Below are 17,664 nucleotides of genomic sequence, written 5' to 3'. Positions count from 1 at the left end.
GTGGTTTCAGATATCTTTGGGGAAATCTTGGCCTCATTTTCATTTTCTCATGGGCACAGTAGTGTTTGATCAAGGCCTGTGATTTCAGATATTCTTGAGAAGGTTCATTCATTTTTATATGTTCATGGAAAGTGAAGTCTTTGTCAAATGTATTGAGGGGAAATCAGTCCTATTTTCATCTACTCATGAGCACCAAGACCTTGGATTTGGGCCTGTGATTTTAAATATGCTTGAAAAATTGCCCTCTTCTTTATATCTTTATTTACTCATGACCAACAAATTCTTTGATCCAGGCTTGGGGCATTTTAGCCTCAACTTTACTTGTGAGTATAAGAGGCTTTCAATCAGACCCCTGATTTCAAATACTTTTGAAAATTTAAACTAATCCTGTGTACCTATGAGCATCATAGAATTGGGTCTAGGACCATAATTTCAAACACACTTGAAGAAGTCCATTCAGTTACTCGTGAGCACCAGGATGTTGACTTCAGGCTTGCGGTTTTAAATACAAGCAGGTAAATTCAGGCTTTTATTTAGATGACTTAAAATACTTGGGGAAATTCTGACTTCTCTTCAATCAGTTTTAGGCCAGAAGGCTTGGATCCATGGCTTTGATTTCAAACATACTTGATACACACCAGCGTCAACGTTTTTTACTTTAGCTGCCCCAGGGTACAACCTAATCCTGAAATTTCAAACACACCTGAAGAAGTACAACCCTGTCTCCATTTACTTAGGGGCGTTGAGGACTTTGAGGACTAGGATTCCAAACACAACTGAGGAACCCAGACCCATGTTCATTTACTCACGGGCACCTAATGAAACAAAGCAACCACCAGCTCCCTGAATTTTCACATGATTTGTGGTGGGCCCCCTCAGGTCCCTGGATCTATCAAATGATGGTTATGAGTTGTGAATGCCAACCCACTCTTTCCTTCTGGCCAGGAGAGCATCACTTAGTGCTTTCTCAAACACACTTTTCTCCATCTTTGTAATTCAACTTGGCAGTCATGAAGCAGCAGTCTCATGACCAGCTGCTTTTCCACTGTGAGTGGAGAATTTGCTGGGGAATCTGGTGTGTCCAGGCCCTGGTGGGGCTAGATGTGGGGGTGGAGGTTATACAAGACCTGGCCAAGCTAGGGCTTCCAGGTTTTCTCACCTCTTATCTGCCTCTCTGGCCCAGCCAGCACAGGAGACAGGCCAGAGAGCACTCTGGTGGGGGAGCTTTCCCTGTTCACTCCTGGGCCCCCGTCTAACAGACCAAGCTTTCTCCCGTCTTCCCACAGGAGCCCTGCAGATTGAAAGCAGTGAGGAAACCGACCAGGGCAAATATGAGTGTGTGGCCACCAACAGCGCCGGCGTGCGCTACTCCTCACCTGCCAACCTCTACGTGCGAGGTAGGGAACGCCGTGTCCAGGTCAAAGGCAGGGACCCGCCCCGTCCCATCCCCCTCCCTCCTCGGGCTCACCGCCTCCGGGCTCCCCGGTCCCCTGCACACCCAAGCAGGAAGGCCCCTCCCCGGTCGCGGTGGGACCTTGGCCGAGGCGGCGTCCCTCTCTGGGCCTTAGTTTCCTTGCCTGTAGAATGGGGGCAGCTTAAATTCCCTTCCTCGTGCCTTGCGAGAGATGCCCCATGGGCAGCAGGCTCTGGGGAGGCAGTGATGGTGGGGTAGGAAGGCGTGGGGCAGGGTGAGGGGGTCAGTCTTGGGCCTACAGGGCCAGGGGAGCCTGCAGGCCTCTGCCCCGCCCCACCCCACCCGCCTGCCCACCCAAGTTGGCTTCTGTGGTGTGTCGTGCCTTCCCGTGCTGTGTGCTGGCTTTGCTTCTCCCAACTTTGTGGCCTCATAGCTCCCCGCTTCACTGCCCCCCCAATCCAGGGCCCTCAATCTAGAAGTTGAGGAGGGGTCTTCGAGGCTGCCCCTCCCACCCCCCACCAGCTGGTCCGGAGCCCGGCGCCTTCTGCCTCTTCCTAATGACTCTCGGAGAAGGGCAGTCCAGGCCGATGGGAGGCTGGGGCCACAGCGGGCACAGGCACCCGGGGAGCTCGGTAGTTGCACCGAGCTGGGGCAGGCACGGCACCCAGCGAAGCTTGTTACTCTCAGTTTCCAATTCCCACTCAGTCATGCCCAGCAGCGTGGGGACCTCACCCCAGCACCTCTCCGCTCCCCTGCCCCAAGGAAGCTTCCTTCCTTGTGGGTCCCTTGGTGCTGCCTCAAAGGTGCCAGGGGGCTCCCTTGCCCCCAGATGCCTCCGTTGGCCTCCTCTTATCTCGTGTGTTGGCTCTTGGGTCTTTTCAGAAGTTGTAGTCTTCCTCCTCCTCCTCCCTTTCACCTCCTAGTAGCTGTTTCTGATCAGATTTGTGGTAGAAACAGCTTCTGCCAGGATGCCAGGGCGCCCTTCAATCCCTAGGGCTGCCCCAGTTAGCGCTGTGTAATTGACTCAATCACATCCTTCTCTGGGCCTCAGTTTCCCCCATGCGAAGTACCAAGCCCTAGTCGTTCTCCATCCAGGAGGCCGTGTGGCTCATCCCTTACCCACAGACCCTCACTCACCACCTTCGTCCCTACCATCCACAGCACCCGCTGGCCCTGAAGTGATTCCTTGGTCCTGGACCTGGGGTTTTGCATTTTGTCTCTGAGGAGGAGGTCGCATGGAGGGGGAGGGGATGGGGATGTGGGTGTATGGACGGGTGGTGGGTAGGGGCACGTCTGATCCACTGTCACGGCACCTCTGGTGAGTTGTAATGCGTTCGTGACTCCAACTGACTGGTCTTCACCTAACCTGCTTATTTCTCTGCCAACACCTGGGATGGGGGTTTGTAAATCCAGCAGGGCTCAAAAGAGTGTGGACAGCGGGTGTGGGGCAGGGAGCCGGGTGGGGCCTTTAGTGAGGGTGCAAGAAGGGAGGGGGGCTTCTGTGTCCTCATCCCCCAGAGGTGGGGTCCCCAGCATGAGCCTCCATCCTCTTGGGGGCAGTTGAGGGGGTGAGGTTCCGTTTCCCCATCTTTGCCTGGGTCTTAGATGCTCCAGAATCAAGCTTAGAAAAGAATGGAGAAAGGCAAATGTAGTAGATCTTGTATGTTGAGGGCAGAGTGGAGAGAAGACAAAAAGGTCATTGCTGTTCTTTTTATTTTTTAATTTTAATTTTTTTTTTTGGTTTAAAGAGAAAAAAACAACAAACTATTGCAGCTTTTAGCCTTGGGAAGTCCTCTTTTTACTCTCTGTATCTCCCCTATTTTTTCTCTTCTTCCCATGTCATTGTGTTCTGCATCAAACCCCCTTTACATCCCTCAGAGCTTCGAGAAGGTTGGTGTGTTTTTTTCTTTTTTACTTTCTTTACCCACATTTTTACATTCTGAAAATGACACGCACACACACAAAACACATGTAGACACCACACGGACACACGCTGACACGCACACGGAAAAAAAATAGAAAAATGAACAACAATTTTAAAAGATGGAATATGAATCATAAGCACAAAGCAAACTAAACAAAAAAAAAAAACCGCCAAGCGAGAGCAAAACCCAGAAAGACACGAAAATCTCAGCCGCGCCCAGCCCGGCCTAGGGCCGGCCGCACACATGCGATGCTTGCATTATGGTCGCCTCTGCATCCGTTGGTAATGTTGTTGCTAAGTTTTTTGCACTCCTCGTCGTCATGGTAACTTGGGCCTGATGCATGCTGGGAGAATGTAAAAATTTCTCTGCATGCCTCTCTTGTCGGTTTGGTTTGGTGAATTCCCAACGCCTTCTGTTGGAGTGTTTCTCGTCTTCTGTTTTTCTCTTTTGGTTTTCTTTTTTCCTTTTTCTTTCTTTTTTTTTTCTTTTTTCTTTTTTTCTTTGGTTTTGTTTCGTTTTGGGGGGAAAAAAATCAAATGGTTCTTTTTTCCCCTCCCATTCCCTTCACCTGGTCCTCTTCTCCCCCAAAGTGACTCGTCTTTGGTTCTGTCTTGTGTCTGTGCTATTTGGTTTTGGTTTCTTGGGTTGAGCTGTACTGTGGTTGTTCTCCAAACGCATTGTGATTTAAAAGCCAGTGTTCCTGTCCCAGCTATCATCCAGGAGGGCAGAAGGGGTCCCACAGCTGGGATGCCAGGGCAGAAAGTGACCACTTAGGCACAAGGGCACAAGGGAGGTGGCACAGACAGATGGCAGGAGGTCAGAACATGGGTGGGGTGTGTGGAGAGAGCAGCCCAGTTTTCCTGACCTCACTGGCCAGCTCCTCTTTCCCCAGAGGTAGTAACTCAGCTCCCTGCCTCCAGGCAGCCATGTTGGAAGGAAGCTTAAGCAGGCGTGTTCCCATCCTTCTACCTCAGAATGAGACTGCCTCCTGCGCTCCCAAATAAGCCCAAACCCAGGCATTTGAAGTACTGCTGAATATGCACTAGCATTTTGAGTTCTTATTCATTTTAGTGACATATCCAGACATGGATTATGGTCAGTTTTAAATGAGGGGAGAGGGCAATAACAGCACCATTTTCACAGGACCATGCATACTTGGTGTGTAATTGGCACTCAAAATGGCAGCTGCTGTGATGACTGTATGCATTCTGGCTGGGTACCAATCCAGAAGTGCCCATTAGGAAATGCAGCCTGACAGACTTTGGAAGAAAGACTTGGCCAATCATCTGACCTGGAACACTATGCCTCTGCCTCCCAGGCAGCACTGGCTGCTTCCCCCATCCCGTCTCAGACTCTGAGCCCGGTCACAGGTGTCTTTTGTCCAGCAACACAGCATGGTCACTTTCTGAGTACCTGAGCATCAGAGCTGTGGAATTCTGGAAAAAGCCCAGGGGAACCTTGGACACAGCCTCTCCCCTGCTCTCTCTGCCTCCCCAACTCTCCCTCTGCTTCTCTTTCTCTTTTTCAACTCTCTTTCTCTCTGTGTGTCTCTCACTCTTGCAAATCTTCAGAGATGCACACCCCCATTTTCCGCTCCCCTCCCCAAGAAAAGGCACGCCCTTGAGAGTCTTACTCCAACCCCCAATAAAAAACACCCCCCAATAAAATATCCATGTAGATTTTTAACCACCAACCCCAGCTGACTACCCAGTTTAGACGATGTTGAGGACAGAAGCCAGACTTTGGAATCACCTTTTCCCCCTCTTGTCCCTCACTCACCTTCTCCAAACTTGCCAATTATTAAATCCTGGACCAAGTTGGCAAGAGGACTTTAGATGCAGTAAGATTTGCTTATTAACCCAGCATGCGAGCTGCCAGGCTGACCCTCAGAGCAGTGCCAGAAGATGGCAGAAAGGGGTCTCCCAGCCCCTCCACCAAAGCTAGGTGCTGGTGCATTGGAACTGAGTGAACAGAGGGTCTCTGAAGACCACTTGGACTTTCTAGGCAGTACAGCCCAGAAAGTGATGAGAGCATAGGCTCTGGACTCTGGCAGACCTGGATTCCAGTTTTGTCTGTGCCCCTCCCTGGCTACGTGACCTTGAACTAGTCATTTGACCACTTGGAGTCCCCACTTCCTCATCTGAACAGTAGAGATCATAAATGAACCTTGATCACAGGGTAGGTGAAAGGATTTCATTGAACTAAGTGCTCTGTGTAACAAGCATTGCCAGTAGGATTGTTGTAAATAAAGGATTCAAGCAAATGATCTGGGCAAGTCGCTTCCCTTCCTTGTGGGTCTTAGTTTCCCTGTTATGTACTTCACATATCCACTGTTTGAATAAGATGGCATATGGGAAACTTTTAAAAATAATTGTAGGGCAGAAGCTAATTCATTTGCTCAGACCTCATTTTTCGCTAGTGCTTTCCTGAGCTCATCTCATGATCTCATTTTCTCCTGGCTCCAACCCCATCCCCATGAGATCAGCGGACTCCCCAGAGCCATAGCTCTCATTTTCCCCACTGTCATTTCCTAGGAAGTTCTGTGGCCACAGAAAGGGACAACAAAGGCCCATATTAAGTACAAGGCTACCCTTGCAGATAAGTACCAGCCCACCAGAAGAGATGGGCTGCCTGGCATGTTCTGAAAGCTACGAGTATTTACATTGTTGCCAGAGCAGCCAGTCACAGGAATTAATTGCAAAAAGGGGAAAAAATGCAACCCCTAATCTCACTCTTATTTATTTTCTAAACTGACAGATCTCCAGCTTTGGCTGACTCTGGGTGGTACAGAGGGTAAAATATTCAGGCTTGCCCTTCTCCTCCTGAAATTTATCTCTGGGATCCAAAGGGCTTAAGTCAAAATTGTGTCCATTTTTAAAAATACAGCTGGCAGCTCCACTCCCAGCTGTAGTTGAATTCTCCCTCCTCCAGCTTTTGACAAGGTGGGAAGATGATCAGATTATATTCTCCCTGACTGTGAATGTTCTTTTCTGGTTCTTTAAAACTCTAAGTCTTTAGAGTATGAGTTAGTGGCTAAAGGTAGTGTCTTTACTACCTGGTCTAGCAACATAGCATTATTGAAACATAGCGCACAGGACTCATGTAAATGGTTTGCCACCCTCTGATGCCAGGGGAACTTGGAAAAAGCTGGAGACATCAGGAGGAATTTTCTTTTTCTTTTTTTCTTTTACTTTTTTTTTTTTTTTTTTGAGATGGAGTTTCACTTTTGTCACTCAGCCTGGAGTGCATTGACGTGATCTCGGCTCACTGCAGCCTCCTCCTCCTGGGTTCAATGATCCTCATGTCTCAGCCTCCCAAGTAGCTGGGATTACAGTTGCCCTCCACCACGCCTGGCTAATTTTTGTATTTTTATTAGAGACAGGGTTTTGCCATGTTGGCCAGGCTGGTCTCCTCACCTCAGGTAATCTACCTGCCTCGGCCTCCAAAAGTGCTGGGATTACAGGTGTGAGCCACCACACTCAGCCTTTTTTTTTTTTTTTTGACAGAGTCTCACTCTGTTGCCCAGGCTGAAGTACAGTGGCGCAATCTTGGCTCACTGCAACATCCGCCTCCTGGGTTCAAGTGATTCTCCTGCCTCAGTCCCCTGAGTAGCTGGGATTACAGGCACCTGGCACCACGCTCGGATAATTTTTGTATTTCTGGTAGAGACAGGGTTTCACCATGTTGGCCAGGCTGGTCTCAAACTCCTGACCTCAGGTGATTCACCCACCTCAGCCTCCCAAAGTGCTGGGATTGCAGGCGTGAGCCACCGTGCCCTGCCGGTTGAGCAATGTTCTGCCTTGAAGGGACTGAGGATATCTTCAAGGTTTTGGAAGAGGCCGATGGGACTGGCATAATTTAACGCAGAGTCTCGAGTGCTAAGCTAAGAAACCAGTACCTGCTGCGTGACACCAGCAAGGCCTAGATTGCCCGATTCCCAGGTCTTCTTTTTCAGTATTTGTGACCTGTCCCCAGGCCTTTTCAGATCAATCCATGTATGCAAATTTATGGGGAAAAATTGTTTTTTAAATTAAATTTCCAATACCCAAGCCCTAAAATTGATGGATGTGACCCCCAGATGTTCCCCTTACCTCTTGGCCCCCCAAAACAGGGACAGACACAGATGGTGGGCTGGAATACCCCTCACCTCCTGTATTCCCAGAAAGGCTCACATTGAGGTGTGTTGGCCAGCTCCCTAGTTTGTGCTTACTATACCTGGCCACGCCTCCCTACCTAAGGCCACTGGCTTAACCCTAGGGGCAGGCAGTGTTAGATCAGGACCCAGACCTTCTCATCCCACCCTCATCACATGGGGGAGAGGGGACTCCAGGGGTGGGAAGGCAGGCGTCCCTCCATTTGGGCAGGGTGGGCGGCGAGGAGGGGTCACTCTGCAGGAACACTGAGCTCTGAACACCTCTCGCCTGCTGCCTGCCTCACACCCTCTGCATTCGCTGTTTCCTCTGTTGGGGGAGGGGGTTTGTGAGGGGAATATTAGATTACACCTTGTCATTTGGAAAGCCCCGTGTCTCCGGCGGCCACAGCGAGGTGGTGGGGGTGGTGAGGGAAGTCCATGGATTGGCCAGAACTGGGGGAAAAACAAAAAGAAATGAGAGAAAGAGAGAGCGGGTACCAAAAAAAAAAAAAAAAAAGTAAAAAGTATCTAGAGCGTATCCAAACGTCCAGCTCAAAATACCAATGACTTGCCAAGGCCGCTGGTCAGCCCGTGGGCCAGGGAGCCAGCCAGGTCCCTCCGGGCCTTGCACGCTACCTCAGTGGCGGAGGGAGCTGGCGGTGGGGGGGAGAGGCGGGAGGGAGGGAAGGAGGCACAGCAAAATGATGGAGAAGGGTAGCAGAAAATACGCAGGTGGGCCGAGGGGCGGTGCTCACCCTCCTTGGGCTACAGGCTGGAGTTCAAAGGAGAGGACAAGAAGTGGGCTATGGAATTAGGAATGTTTCCAACCCCTCCCTTCCCCCCCGACAGGTGTAATCTAAGCTTAAATAAACCCCCCGGAGGCTGCACAATTTCCTGGCATCTCTCCCCTGCCCTCTCCATCCGCATATTCATTTTGGAGTTTGGAGAAGTATCTAGAATCTTCTCCCACCCCAAAATGCCCAGCAGAGCCCCCCCCCCGCCCCCGCACCCCTTGGAGCTGCGGCTTGCTGAATCGTTGAGATGTCTGACACTGTCGGGGTTCCCTACCTAGTGCTTCAACCAGATCACCTCACTTTTGAGTTTCCTTCCTCCCCTTTACCCTCGCCCCCACTCCCAACCCCCTTTTTTGGTTTTTGTGTTTCTGCCTCTTCCTGCCTGGGGGAGGGGTCGTCTCCTGGTTGCTTTGACGGTTTTTGAGTTGTTTTTCCATGTGAATCGGGGTTTGAAGCGACCACCCCCCACAACCTGCCACCCCCCCACCCCACCGCCCACCCTCCCGACCCCCTCGCCCAAGCGGGTCCCCCCCGCTGGGACCCCCCCGGCTACTCGGTGACGAGAAGAGCTGGAAACCAGAGCCAGCTGGAGCGTGCTGAGGACCAAGGCTGGTGTGGTCCCCTTATAACCTGCCTGGACCCTCCATTCAGGTCGGTAATTGGGGGCGGGGGTCCCGCGGGGCCTCTCCGTCCCGTGGGCACCGTGCCCACCTTACTTTCTAACCTGCACCTCAAGCTTGCAGCCGGGGGTGGAAAGATGACGTGGGTGGGTGCCAGCACCAAACCGGGCAGAACACAGCGTCAGTCACCCGCCCTTGCCAGCTGGGAGGATGCCCAGAGGCCTTACAAGGCCCCCAGGGAGGGGGAAATCTGAGCCACCTAGTGCCAATGGGCATGATCCTCCCTTAAACTCGTGGCAAACCAGCCCTCTTCCTAGAGCACACCCTTTGAAACAAATGAGGCGGGTGAGAAAGCAAGTGGGCAAGTTTCTTAGGTGTCAGAGGAGCCATTATAAGTTATTGGCAGGTCCATTTAACTGATGGTTGCTGGCCATGTTGGGGATTGTGAACCCTAAAATTACTGCTGTTGATAAATGCCCTCCCACATTTAACTGATTTATAGTTAACCCTGTACTGCAAGTCTTTTACATATTCAACAGGTATCCCGTTGTCTCTACTTCTAAAAAAAGTTAAAGGTACCTTGCAAATTATGACATCCCTATGGAGAGAGATTTTAAAATAAGATCAAACAGGAACAGGGTCTTTTGGACAAGATGTTGACCCTTACAGAATAGATAAATTGGCCTGGCACTTAACCTTTAGATCCTAAAGCTAGATCTTACTCCCTTTGACGTTCCAACAATTACTTTGAGTATAAGCCTTTTACTGATGGCTTCTGGACATTTATTATGATGGCTATTGGATATTATTCAACCAGTGGCAACTGGCCATTACATGGAGTTTGGTATAGGTGATGGGTACTTTTTTCCTCTTTGGTGTCCCCAGTGGGTCAGGACACACAAGTTTGAAAGAGCTAGATGCCAAGGATTGATACTTGGCCGTAATCCTTGTTACTCACTATGGTGAGAAAAGCCTTGTTTTCTCTGAGAGGCAGCAACCAGGCTGGCCTGGCTTTGAGCTCTGGCTACACTACTTCCTTTCTGTGAGTTCCATCTAGTCTTGTCACCTCTCTGAGTCTCTGTTCCCTCATCTGCAAAATGAGCTTAAGGACGTTTGCCTCTCAAAATTGTTAGAAGGAAGAAAGTAAGATGGGAATTCAGTAGAAATTCTTACTGTTTCCATTTCGTTTGTTTGTTTGTTTGTTTATTTATTTATTTATTTGGAGATGGAGTCTAGCTCTGTCACCCAGGCTGGAGTGCGGTGGCACGATCTCGGTTCACTGCAACCTCTGCCTCCCGGGTTCCGGCAGTTCTCCTGCCTCAGCCTCCAGAGTAACTGGGATTACAGGCGCCCGCCGCCATGCCTGGCTAATTTTTGTATTTTTAGTAGAGATGGGATTTTGCCATGTTGCCCAGGCTGGTCTCCAACTCTTGATCTCAGGTGATCCACCTGCCGCAGCCTCCCAAAGTGCTGGGATTACAGGCATGAGCCACCGCGCCTGCCTCCGTTTCCTTTTTATAATTCATCCCTGAACTCTCTTAAGGTAGAGAAGCTGTTTGATCGTCCCAGCCCCTGGGAGGCTGAAAGGTAACTTCACCAGCTCCATGCCTGAGTTTAGCACCTGCTGTGCCAGGCACTGCCCGAGTCAGGTTAATGCCTTTCTCGGCAGGATACCCAATTCCCTCCATTTTACAGATGAGGAAACTGAGGCTCCAAAAGGACGGGGGACCTTCCCAAGGCCACTGGGCTCATTCAGCCACATCAGCTCCTCCACGTCTGCCTGGAGAGGTTTACTATGGGATTCAGAGACCTTGAGGAGTTCACCTTGCTATGTGATTTCAGCTTTGGGACCTCCAACCTGCTCAGCCCTAAGAGAGACAGGGTGTCGAGAAGTGGACTGAGAGGGGCTTTAGAGAGAGAGACTTGAGTCGGGCTGGGTTGGTTTGTTCCGAAGGATTTTTGTCCACGAGGCTCCCACCCCTGTGGCCGCCCCAAACCCGTGGCCAAGGCTCTTGGGTGCTGGATGGGGAGGCCGGATCCTGTGTTCTGCCAGGGGGAGGGCGTCTCCCTGGGGAAGCCACAGTCCTCTTCCTTTCAGACCCCGATTTTCAGCCGCACACCCATTCCATGATTTTTTTTTTTCTTCTTGCTTTTGGGTGTTGTGTTTTGTTTCAGAGGGAGTTTTTTTGTTTGTTTGTTTTTTAGATTCTCTCTTTCTTTTTTTAAATTGCTTTTGCTTTGTTATTTCGTTTGTTCTTCCTGGTTTTGTTTTGGACGTCGATACCGTTTTTCTGTCCTTGAATAATTAGCTCCCCCCACGCTCATTTCCCCATTGTGTTCTGTTTCCATGACAACTCAGCCTTGGCATCTTACCTGTGCCTCGCTGTGGGTGCCGGCGGCTGGCCTGGACCGCGTCCGCTGGCTGGCCGGACCCCATTCCCCCCCACACCCCCGCCCTCCACCCAGCCCTACCAGAAAGCCACCCGCCCCCCCATCTCACGGCACCTCGCCCCTCACCTCCACTCTGTGTGCATGGCCCTTCTGTCTCCCCATGCCCCGACTCCTCCCCGGAGCAGTACCCTCCACTCCCTCCATCCTGTCTCCAGTGCGACTTCTGGACTTTTCGTGGGGCTTCTTTTTCCGAAGGGCTGCCAGCTTCCAGACCCCACTCCCACGCCTGCCGACGTCCCCCCTTCTCTTTGCCTCCCGCCCGGATTCAGGAAGGCAGGGGTTGGGATTTCCAGCTAGGAACCGAGGCTGGAAGGGAGGGAGTTGGGGCCACCTCCCTTTATCCCCCTGAACCTCCTCCTCAGCATCGTAGACCAGGCCCCCTGAGACCACCCCCTGAGGCTGCACCCCCCAATCCCGTATGAAAATCAGAGGCAGGTGTTGATGGGGATCCTGAGCCTCCAGTCCGTCATCTGTGCAGTTGAAACAAGACTCCTTCACCCATCCAAAGCTGGGGACGCACCCATGTGTCTTTTTTAGGACCTGAGACTGTCACCCAGGGACAACCCCTTTTCCCGCTAGAAGGATTTATTGGGTTCACCCGAGTCCTTCCCACAGCAGTTAAACAGCCCTTGTGGGCCAGCAGTGCTCTTTGCAAGTTCAGGTGCCCGCTAGCCTCCTCCCCTTCCCCCTGTCCTGGAACCCATCTGACTTCCGAAAACGGAGCCCCCGAAATGCATCCTGCTGCCTTCACGGTCTTTGAGAGAAGGTTGCATCCACTTCCCCGCTAAGAAACGCACAGAACATGTCCCTGTTCTCTCAACGTTCAAGTTCATTCCCTTGTTTATTATTATTAATTATTATTATTATTATTAATATCCTATTTATTATTCTGCCAGGGCTGTGATGTGACAATGTGGCATGTCACATTGGATCACATCTGCTAGAATTAATATGCAGCATTGAAGTGGGCCCCCCCTTCTTTCTTTCTTTCTCTGCCCCTCCTGCTCTCTGTCCCTGTTTTCTATTCTTCTCTCTTTCTCCCCATTCATTCGTCTCCTCTCTCTGGTGTCACATAAGTGTGCACTAGAGATCCCCAAAATCCAGATCTTCCCCCTGCAGTTCCTCCCTCCTTTCTCTCTCTGTCTCTCGCTCTCTCTCTCTTTCTCTCTCCCTCTCTCTGAATCTATTTTGCATGATGTTTGTGACTCAGAGCTGCATCTATTGATGGAAACTTGTCAGATCTGACAGAAGCTTTTAGAAGGGTTTCTATACCCAAAAACCACAAAAATTTCATTAGAGTTTCTCATCTTTTCCTGGAGGGCCCGGTCGGGTGGGCGGGTAAGTGGGCAGGGCCCCGAGTCACTGGGGAGTGGGGGACTGACATCTCAGGCTCCCTCTGTCTCCTGGCCTCAACAAGTGTCCTATGACCGCCACATCCCCAGAGAACCAGGGAGGGTTGGAAGTTGCCCCCTCTCCTAACCCACCCACATCCCGAAACTTGGCAGCCAGAATCTTCCAGCGCTCCCCGAAGGGGATGCCCCCATTCAGGAGTGATCGGAGGCCACCTGCTCCCTGAAGCCACTGCTGTCTGCAAAGATGAGAAACCGCTGATAAATTTTTGTGTTCGTATCTGTGCTGTGACCAGCCACTCTGGTCTATGAAACCCTGTTGCTATGAGATAATGCTTCATGTCTATTATATATTGATATCTCTCTCTATATATTGTTTGTGAAGTACCTTCCTTTGAAGTTTTGGTTTCTTTGTGTTGGAATTTGGTTTTTTAATTTGGTTCTTTTGTTTTGTTTTCATTTGGGGGGGAAAAAATCAACAGAGGGAAAAGAACCAGCCCTGTTTATATTTAAATGGTTTTCCTTTTTTTTTCTTTTTTTTCTTTCTTTCCTTCTTTCTTTCTTCCTTCCTGCTTTTCTTTTTCTCCTCCGCATCCTGTCTTCCCCTCCCAACCTCACCCCACCTCACCCCTCCCATCTCCCTCCCGCCGCCACTGCCGCCCCCTCCCCAGTCCGCCGCGTGGCCCCGCGCTTCTCCATCCTGCCCATGAGCCACGAGATCATGCCAGGGGGCAACGTGAACATCACCTGCGTGGCCGTGGGCTCGCCCATGCCATACGTGAAGTGGATGCAGGGGGCCGAGGACCTGACCCCCGAGGATGACATGCCCGTGGGTCGGAACGTGCTGGAACTCACAGACGTCAAGGACTCGGCCAACTACACCTGCGTGGCCATGTCCAGCCTGGGCGTCATCGAGGCGGTTGCTCAGATCACGGTGAAATGTGAGCAGGGCCCATGGGGCTCGTAGGTGGAGGGGCAGGCTGGAGTCGATCCCCGACTTCAGGCACAGGTGGGAGGCAGCATGGGAGCACCTCCGAGTTACCCTCTTGGCTTCAGTCATTCATGGCTAGGAAGGGGACGGTTGTTCTTTGAACAGGTATTATTTATTGGTTATAAATGATCCTGGCCAGGCGCAGTGACTCAACGCCTGTAATCCCAGCACTTTGGGAGGCCAAGGCAGGAGGTTTGCTTGAGCCCAGGACTTTGAGACCAGCCTGGGCAACATAGCCAGGCCCCTTCTCTACCACAAAAAAATGAAACATTTAGCCAAGCGCAGTGGTGCATGCCTTTAGTCCCAGCTACTCAGGAGGCTGAGGCAGGAGGACTGCTTGAGCCCAGGAGTTCAAGGCTGCAGTGAGCTATGATCGCACTACTGCAATCCAGCCTGGGCAACAGAGCCGGACCCTGTCTTTAAAAATAAATAAAATGGGCCAGGCGCGGTGGCTCACGCCTGTAATCCCAGCACTTTGGGAGGCCTAGGCGGGCAGATCACCTGAGGTCAGGAGTTTGAGACCAGCCTGGCCAACATGGTGAAACCCTGTCTCTACTGAAAATAAAAAAATAAAAAAAAAAAAATTAGCTGGGTGTGGTGGCACACATCTGTAATCCCAGCTACTCGGGAGGCTGAGGCAGGAGAATCACTTGAACCCGGGAGGTGGAGGTTGCAGTGAGCCAAGATCGAGCCATTGCACTCCAGCCTGGGTGACAGAGCAAGGCTCCGTCTAAAAAAAAAAAAAAAGAAAAAAGAAAAAAAAGGCCGGGCGCGGTGACTCACGCCTGTAATCCCAGCACTTTGGGAGGCCAAGGCGGGCGGATCACGAGGTCAGGAGATCAAGACCATCCTGGCTAACACAGTGAAACCCCATCTCAACTGAAAATACAAAAAATTAGCTGAGTGTGGTGGCAGGCGCCTTTCATCCCAGCTACTCGGGAGGCTGAGGCAGGAGAATGGTGTGAACCCAGGAGACGGAGCTTGCAGTGAGCCGAGATCGTGCCACTGTGGGTGACAGAGTGAGACTCCATCTCAAAGAAAAAAGAAAAAGAAAATGGGTACTGGGTGGACCCTGGGCCATAGTTTGTTACCCCTTGCTGTAGATGATGACAGGAGTCATGAGGCCCATGATTACTGCTGGGCAAATCAAGGCTCAGAGAAGGCGACTGAATGGTGAAAAGTCACACAGCCTTCAAGGTCCTCAACCAATGTGCCCAATGCGTGACACAGCTGCCTCCTGCCCACAGCTCTCCCCAAAGCTCCCGGGACTCCCATGGTGACTGAGAACACAGCCACCAGCATCACCATCACGTGGGACTCGGGCAACCCAGATCCTGTGTCCTATTACGTCATCGAATATAAATCCAAGAGCCAAGACGGGCCGTATCAGATTAAAGAGGACATCACCACCACGCGTTACAGCATCGGCGGCCTGAGCCCCAACTCAGAGTACGAGATCTGGGTGTCGGCTGTCAACTCCATCGGCCAGGGGCCCCCCAGCGAGTCCGTGGTCACCCGCACAGGCGAGCAGGCCCCGGCCAGCGCACCGCGAAACGTGCAAGCCCGGATGCTCAGCGCCACCACCATGATTGTGCAGTGGGAGGAGCCGGTGGAGCCCAACGGCCTGATCCGCGGCTACCGCGTCTACTACACCATGGAACCGGAGCACCCCGTGGGCAACTGGCAGAAGCACAACGTGGACGACAGCCTGCTGACCACCGTGGGCAGCCTGCTGGAGGACGAGACCTACACCGTGCGGGTGCTCGCCTTCACCTCCGTCGGCGACGGGCCCCTCTCGGACCCCATCCAGGTCAAGACGCAGCAGGGAGGTGAGGCGTGGGGTCGGCAGGACTCGGGGCCCCGGCCGTGCGGCTTGGTTCTTTGCATGCTCCCTGGAAGCCGCAGAGCGGTTTGTGGGTTATGCACGGTGCTTTAAGATATTTTCATGCTAGCATTTAGGCCGGGTGTGGTGGTTTACGCCTGTAATCTCAGCACTTTGGGAGGCCAAGGCTTGCCGATCACCTGAGGTCAGGAGTTCGAGACCAGCATGGCCAACATGGTGAAACCCCGTCTCTACTAAAAATTAGCTGGGCGTGGTGGCCTGTGCTTGTAATCCCAGCTACTCGGGAGGCTGAGGCAGGAGAATCACTTGAACCCAGGAGGTGGAGGTTGCAGTGAGCTGAGATCATGCCACTGCACTCCAGCCTGGGCGAGAGAGTGAGACTCCACCTCAAAAAAAAAATTAAAAAATATATGTGTATATTTTCATGCTAGCATTTAAAATCGGGGAGCTAGGCCGGAGGCGGTGGCTCACACCTGTAACCCCAGCATTTTGGGAGTCAGAGGCGAGCGGATTACCTGAGGTCAGGAGTTTGAGACCAGCCTGGCCAACACCGTGAAACCCCATTTCTGTTAATAATACAAAAAAAAAATAGCCGGCCGTGGTGGCGGGTGCCTGTAATCCCAGCTACTCTGGAGGCTGAGGCAGGAGAATCACTTGAACCTGGGCAGAGTTTGCAGTGAGCCAAGATCGCACCATTGCATCCAGCCTGGGCGACAAGTGAAACGCCATCTCAAAAAAATTAAATTTAAAAAAAAAAAAAAGAGAGCTAGCCAGGCTTGGTGGCATGTGCCTGTAGTCCCAGCTACTCAAGAGGCAGACGCAGGAGGATGGCTTAAGCCCAGGAGTTTCAGTCCAGCCTTGACAATATAGCAATACCCCATTTCTTAAGAAACATATATAGGACCCAGTGTAGTGGCTCATGTCTGTAATCTCAGCACTTTGGGAGGCCAAGATAGGAGGATTTATTGAGGCCAGCCTGGACAATGTAGCTAGACCCCATCTCTACACACACAAAAAATTAAAAATTAGCTAGGCGTGATGGTGCACACCTGTAGTCCCAGCTACTCAAGGCCGAGATGAGAGGATCACTGGAGCCCAGGAGTTTAAGGCTGCAGTGAGCTGTGATAGCACCACTACACTCCAGCCTGGGCAACAAAGCAAGACCTTGTCTCTAAAACAAAAACAAACATTAAAATAAAATCGGAGAGGGCTGGGTGTGGTGGCTCATGCCTGTGATCCCAGCACTTTAGGAGGCCGAGGCGGGTGGATTACCTGAGGTCAGGAGTTTGAGAACAGCCTGGCCAACATGACAAAACCTCATCTCTACTAAAAAAAAAAAAAAAAAAAAAAAACAAAAATTAGCCAGTCGTGGTGGCACACGCCTGTAGTTCCAGCTACTCAGGAAGCTGAGGCAGGAGAATCACTTGAACTCGGGAGGCAGTGAGCCAAAATGTCGCCACTGCCCTCCAGCCTGGGCAACAGAGCGAGACCCTGCTCAAAAAAAATAAAATTGGACAGTTATCCTAGCCAAATTTTTGGCTTCCCTTAAAAAAATCTGATTTGACAAGCCCATAGGGCTAAGATCAAACACCCAGGTAGATCCCAGTGGCTGTGTGGGAGACAAGGGGGGCTATGTGTGCTTCCTTCCCTCTTCTCTGTTAACTCCTCGCCCCTGTTGGCATTTGAGTTTAAGAACCTCCCTCATCTGTTCTCATTAGAGGGACCAGTGCCACTGCTTCTGAAATAATGAAAACTGCTGGCTCAGCGTGGTGGCCCACGCCTGTAATCCCAGCACGTTGGGAGGCTGAGGCAGGCGGATCACGAGGTCAGGAGTTCAAGACCAGCCTGGCCAATAATGGTGAAACCCCGTCTCTACCAAAAATACAAAATTAGCCGGGCGTGATAGCGTGTGTCTGTAATCCCAGCTACTCAAGAGGCTGAGGCAGGTGAATCACTTGAACCCAGGAAGCGGAGGTTGTGGTGAGCCGAGATTGTGCCACTGCACTCCAGTCTGGGCAACAAGAGCGAAACTCTGTCTCAAAAATAAAAGAAAACTGCCTCACCCCTAAGGCAGTGGGCCAGTCTCCCTCCCTGCTCAGGTGGCAGGACTTGGAAGAGGCATTTAGGCATGGGGGACCCCAGGTC

At 51.5% G+C, this 17,664-nt stretch overlaps 1 protein-coding gene across 15 annotated transcripts in view; it reads left to right on the top strand.

Moving 5' to 3' along the window:
- Positions 1-17,664, top strand: part of PTPRS (protein tyrosine phosphatase receptor type S) — a 135,815-nt gene that overhangs the window by 80,366 nt on the left and 37,785 nt on the right. For 14 of the 15 annotated variants that reach the window (XM_055371359.2, XM_055371358.2, XM_055371357.2 and 11 more), the window contains exons 6-8: positions 1,287-1,397; positions 13,357-13,626; positions 14,924-15,505. In XM_055371359.2, the coding sequence (XP_055227334.1) occupies positions 1,287-1,397; positions 13,357-13,626; positions 14,924-15,505 (963 nt within the window). Of the gene's footprint in view, positions 1-1,286; positions 1,398-1,693; positions 8,917-13,356; positions 13,627-14,923; positions 15,506-17,664 lie in introns of those variants that run through there. The other variant, XM_063701995.1, reaches the window with a different exon arrangement.

This window comes from Gorilla gorilla, chromosome 20 (assembly GCF_029281585.2).
Source record: "Gorilla gorilla gorilla isolate KB3781 chromosome 20, NHGRI_mGorGor1-v2.1_pri, whole genome shotgun sequence".
Classification (NCBI taxonomy): Eukaryota; Metazoa; Chordata; class Mammalia; order Primates; family Hominidae; genus Gorilla; species Gorilla gorilla.
This window is presented reverse-complemented; position numbering and strand designations above follow the sequence as displayed.